Below are 5944 nucleotides of genomic sequence, written 5' to 3' on the forward strand. Positions count from 1 at the left end.
TGCACCAACTGTAATCAATCGATTCGTAATGAAATTGTTGCTATCGAGGAAGATCCTGCCTGTTTAAGACTAAATGTTTTAACACAGACGCGAAATAGCACTTGCCTTATATGTGATAGAACTGATAATTTGAACGTATTATCAATCGAATGTAAAGTGAATGTTTTTATATCACACAATATTTTCATTCCACAAAACACCAAGTCTTGTCAACATCATTTGAATGTCGAAGGTATGCTTCTTGGGCCGCTTGTCCAAGGTTTACGTTTCATCAACAGGCCATATGTAATCAGAGGTCTTTATCTTCAAGCCTTCTTACAAGGACTTCGTAATGTGACAAATCAACCAAGAAAATTCGATGAAAATAATCTTTCAGATAGTGAATTTCAAGAAGGAGCTGATGCCGAAAAAGCTTATGAAATGCTTGAGAAAGCTAAAGAACCGAACATAGTACAAGCTCTAGTTGAGGTTGAAAATCTGAAGACCAGGAACGCTCAACGGTGGGTACCGATAAATGATGCACAATTAGTAGACTTTCCAATGTTAGATATTGAATACCTAAAGATGTTAACCGTTGGCATTTATCAAATAAAACTAGCACCCGCATACGTGCAGGATAACGTACAACGAAATGACGATGAACAATTCCATATTGACATGCTACGGGACGCAAACCGTCTGCCACAACCGGGATTACTGAGAGTGAGAATTTATTCTAGGTTTCGCAATGCAGCGAAATATCAACTTTGGATTACGTATAGACCCAACGATGATAACGAGGTAGACGATGGCATGGACGGAAACATGAATGAGGAAGTTTCACCAATATTAGGTTATTATTGTACCTGTAAGTCTGGTACTCGTACACTTGGTACTTGTGCACACATAAGCAGCATTTTGTGGTATTTGGGTTATGCTAGATACCAGGAAAACATTCACTACCCATCAACCAGACTCATCCAAACCGTCGCTGATGCAGGCAACCGACCACTTCCAAGAAATGATCATATGCCTTAAGTTTAAGTTCTAAACATACGCTAAGATTAATAACTCTTAATAAAGATTAATAACAGCGACTTTTGCGTACTTTATTTATTGCCTATATCGATGACTAACGCGTGCGCGCGCGCGCGCGCGCGTGTGTGTGTGTTTATGCGGGATTCTTAAATGGTTGTCACACAAAATACCAATCCACGGACACACAACGAAACCGAGAATGTTTATATTTCGGCTGCAGCTTTAAGACCTAATTACCCATTATTCTATTCTTTCGATTCGAATATCTCGGAAACTAGCCATTATTGGTCCTTCAACCTATGAGAACATTTGATCAAGACCATTTTATCTACATCATATTCAAATTTCAGCCAAATCGACTGGGATCTATTTCCCATATGTTTTGTCCGAGGTCCTTTGCGATTCCAAAGACTGTTTGATGCTAGCCCCACGCGAAATTAAGTCCGCAGGATTTTCTTTACCTTGGATGTGCCTCCAATCCTCGACTGCCGTAGAATCCTGAATGTCACCCACTCGGTGTGCTACGAAGACTGGTAATTTCTTGTTGACAGCCTTAATCCAATATAAGACTATGGAAGAATCAGTCCAATAATACTCTCTGGAAATACGCATTTCCAAGGACTTCTTGACCTTTATTGCAAGTTGAACTAAGAGCTGTGCTCCGCACAACTCCAGTCGCGGTATTGATAAACTCTTTATCGGAGAGACACGTGATTTAGAGCACAGTAGGTGCACTTCAGGTAATCCTTGTGCGTTAAAGCTGCGTATATATATGCATGCGCCGTAGGCAGACTCACTGGCGTCTGAGAAGCCATGAATTTCTATGTAATTGTCTCCTTTTATGGGGTCGCTCCTGATTCTACGAGGAACCCCGATCTTCTTGACGTTCGACAGATCCTGAATAAAGCGAATCCAATCTGCATTGATTTCTGTAGGCAATGGATCATCCCAGTCGATGTTGCTTCTCCAAATCCTTTGCATTAAGATCTTTGCCCTTGTGATTATGGGACCTAGCAGGCCAAGGGGATCGAAGATGTGTGCAATTTGCGATAAAACTTCTCTTTTGGTGTAAATTCTTGAATATGGCGTTTCAACATGAAGCCTATACTGAAGTACATCCTCGACAGGATTCCAGTCAATCCCTAATGTTCTGGCTGATCCAGATTTGTCCAACTCGCGTAACTGATTGTTTGATAGCGTGCTTCATCAAGAAGACTGCTATTATTGGAAGCCCATTTTCGCAGCTTGAAGCCTCCTGTTTTAAGCAATGCCGATACCTGATCTCGTATTTCTCTCGCTTCTGCGAATGTGTTAGCTCCTGATATGAAATCATCGACATAGAAGTCTCTGCTTGCTATCGCTGCTCCTTTTGGAAACTTATGAGCTTCGAGCACTGCCAAACGCTGAATGACTTTTGTTGCTATGAACGACGCCGGCGCTGTACCGTATGTCAATGTCAACAACTCATAAACTTTTATATTCTCGGATGGATCTTCTCTCCATACGATTCTTTGAAGGGATGTTTGTTCAGTATCAACTCTAATTTGTCGATACATTTTTTCTATATCAGATGTCATGACGTACTTGTAAGTTCGGAAGCGCAGAAGTATAGAGACAACATCCTGTTGTAAAACAGGTCCTACCATCAAGGCGTTATTTAATGAAATGCCCGTTGAAGATTTGCTGGAAGCATTGAAGACGACTCTCAATCTAGTCGTAGTGCTAGATGCTTTCATAACGCAATGGTGTGGCATGTAAAAATGCTGCTTTGAGTCGTCAACTGGTTCTGGAAGCTCACGCATATGTCCCAGTTCGAGGTACTCATGTAGGAACTTGCTGTACTCCTTCTTGAGCTGTGGGTCACGCATAAGGCGCCTTTCTAAATCTTTGAAGTTTTGCACAGCGGTTTTCCTTGAATTCCCCAAATGCTTCATTATAGACTCCCTGAAGGGGAGTGAAACGATGAATCTTCCATCTTGATCTCTTTTGTGAGTCTTCATGAAGTGATCCTCACATGAACGTTCCTCAGGAGTCCGAGTATCCTTCCTGTCGCAACTTTCGATTTGCCAAAATTTCATTAGAGTGCTATTCAACGGATCAGTTATAGTTACTTTGCAAACAGATCTTGCGGATGGCTGGTTTGAACCCGCGCAGCTTCCTGAAACAATCCAACCTAAGTGAGTATTCTGCCAAGCCGGCTGGTTACCTGCCGATTTAACTATGCCGACAGTCAACAGATCAAAGAATATTTCTGCTCCCAGAAGCATATCGATGCTCGAGGGTTTATCAAATTGTGGGTCCGCTAATGGAGCATTCTTCGGAATTTGCAGGCAATTCCTATCCACCATATTGTCAGGCAGATCCTGTGTGATTTTCTCGACTACTAGACAATCCAAAGTTCTATTGAATCTAGTGGTTCTAGATTGCATTGTAATTCTTACGGAATTTCTAACTTGCGTGAGCTGCTGAGCTAGTCCGAATACCGGTACGCGTATCGATCGTTGTTTAAGCCCAAGCTCCCTGCAGCAGCCACTTGTAATGAAGCATGACTGTGAGCCGTTGTCCAGTAGCGCTCTGACAGACTTCATCTCTCCTTTCGAGTTTTGAACATTTATTAACGCGGTCGCCAATAAGACCTGCTTTGCTCTACTTACTGACGTACAACTTGTGCTTGCCGGTTCTATAACCTTTCCAGTATCAGATTCAATTGGCTTTGAGCTTGCATTTGATTCGTCTTTATTAGTTCGATCAAAATGCAGCAATGTGTTATGACGCTTACTGCATTTGCGACATTCCTCGGCTGAGCATTCTTTAGCTTGATGTGATGCGCTCTTCAAACAATTTAAGCACATCCTGCGAGCTTTTACCTCCTTTAAACGCTGATCCACTTGAAGCGCTAAGAAGTCCTTGCATTTGTAAATGCCATGGTTTTCCTGATGACAATATAAACAACTATTTTTTATGGTCGTTGCGTGAGCCGCAATCCCTTTATTTTGCGAAGACTTTTCGCTCGACACCTTGGCGACAGATGAGCACTGATCTCTAGATGATGCTTCTAACGCCCTGCAGCATTGAGTTAAAAATGCGATGAGTTGATTAAACGTAGGAATACTATCTCTTTTTATAGTAGTTTCCCATTCTCTTGAAGTTGTCTGGTCCAACCGAGATGTGACTATGTGCCGCATCAAGTCGTCCCAATGTTCTATTGGTCTCTTTAAAGCTTTAAGCGCTAGCATGTGCTTTAATACTGTATCCAATAATTTTCTCAAAACAATGTGATTTTCTTTATTCATATGCGGAAGATCAAACAATGCTTTCACATGTTTGCCAATGATGAATCCGGGATCGTCATACCTCTCGATAAGCATTTGCCAAGCTTCCATGTAGTTTTCCGAGGAAGGCTCAAGCGAAGAAAGTACGTCATGCGCCTCGCCCTTTAATGCCGACACTAAGTATTGCATCTTTTGCACATCCGGCAGCAAAGCATTCTGATGAATCATACTGTGATACAGGTTACGGAACGCTGTCCACTCATCATATTTGCCTGAAAACGTAGGTAAAGTTATACGAGGCAATTTTAACGAATCATTTACGGAAATTACTCCCTGCGTTAATGGCGTGCTCTCTCCTGCTTGATGGAGATTCTGTACCGCATTGATAGGCTGATCTATTCTATGCCTTTGTTCTATGAGCATCTCTAACTTAGTAACAATTGTAAAATATTTACCTTCAAACGCTTCTCTTTCTACCTCATGATTTGCTTCGCTTTGATCGCTAATGTCTAATGCCTCGATTCTACCTTGAATTCCGCTGAATTCATTCCAGCACGGTGTGAATCTTTGTAGCCGCGCACGTAACTCGATGATCGAAACACTCTGAATATCCACGGCATCCACATATGATTGAAATCGCGTGCACTGCGCTTTTACGGTCGTGCAACGCTGCTTCAATGCCCTGAGCTCTTCCTGCAGGTTTTGCATGATGTACACCGGTACACGCCTGTAGAACTTGAACGCGAGTTGCTGACTTTTAGGTTAGATCAACCTTCCGTAACGTTGTTTCTTGAGGGTCTCGTTAATGAGCTCTTTGTTCAATTCACGGTTTTGTCGTACGAATGCTATAAGATGTAACTTATATCCATCCGCATGTATGAACTCGTTGCAATATGGCTGACCTTCTTTTCCGATGCCTTGATGTAGCGCAAGTTAATACCGAAGAAAGGACCTCGATTATCAATCTCAAAATTCTTCAGCCTATATCCGGCTCGAAGGACCAAAATGTTCGTGAAGTTATATGTCGCAAAAGTCTTGGAATGATAACACACACTTATGCAAATAAATTCTCTTTTAATGCAGACTAAAGAACATGAGAAAAATAATAATAACGCTGTAACAGTTTTCTTTTACGAACGTTCGTGCTCGAGAGAGCATCTATATATTTCGATCTCTAGCGAGATCTAGCGGAACGCCATAAAACTAAAATTACAACTAAATCTAGAGCAGTAGTTGCTCGGCGTTGCGAGAACGGAGACGCGCGACATTTTAAATTAAACTGTTAGAAACAACGCAAACAACCATTTAACTGTTCTTTTATATGTAATGTCTTTTAGATTAATGATATTATTCTATAATATTAATGATATTAATCTCTTATTATAATTAGATTCGGAGTTCATAATTTTCGTATTCTTCCAGTCAAAGACATGATTGCACTCTAATGCATGGTTTGTTAAAACTGAATGTCTAGATGCATCAAGTTTTCTATTACTTATACGTTCATTTACTCTAGTACTTAATTTCCTCTTTGTCTGTCCTACATAAATCACATTACAGTTCTCACATGGAATCTTATATACAACACTATTACTGTTACTATTACCTTTTTCTTTTTTATCTTTAAGTACTTTAATAATTCTATCTAATTTATT

General features: G+C 40.8%; 1 protein-coding gene across 1 annotated transcript; it reads right to left on the bottom strand.

The window, feature by feature from the left end:
* Positions 1–2159: 2159 nt before the first annotated feature.
* LOC108774508 (uncharacterized) lies at positions 2160–4997 on the bottom strand. The gene has a single exon (XM_018540640.1). It carries the CDS (start codon positions 4995–4997, stop codon positions 2160–2162), a length of 2838 nt encoding a protein of 945 aa, XP_018396142.1.
* Between the last annotated feature and the right edge of the window lie 947 nt (positions 4998–5944).

The sequence above is a fragment of the Cyphomyrmex costatus genome, unplaced genomic scaffold, assembly GCF_001594065.2.
Source record: "Cyphomyrmex costatus isolate MS0001 unplaced genomic scaffold, Ccosl1.0 scaffold258, whole genome shotgun sequence".
NCBI lineage: Eukaryota > Metazoa > Arthropoda > Insecta > Hymenoptera > Formicidae > Cyphomyrmex > Cyphomyrmex costatus.

Excerpts from the sequence above, each read along its gene's own strand:
- LOC108774508 (XM_018540640.1), bottom strand. The coding sequence starts at position 4,997 with ATGCAAAACCTGCAGGAAGAGCTCAGGGCATTGAAGCAGCGTTGCACG.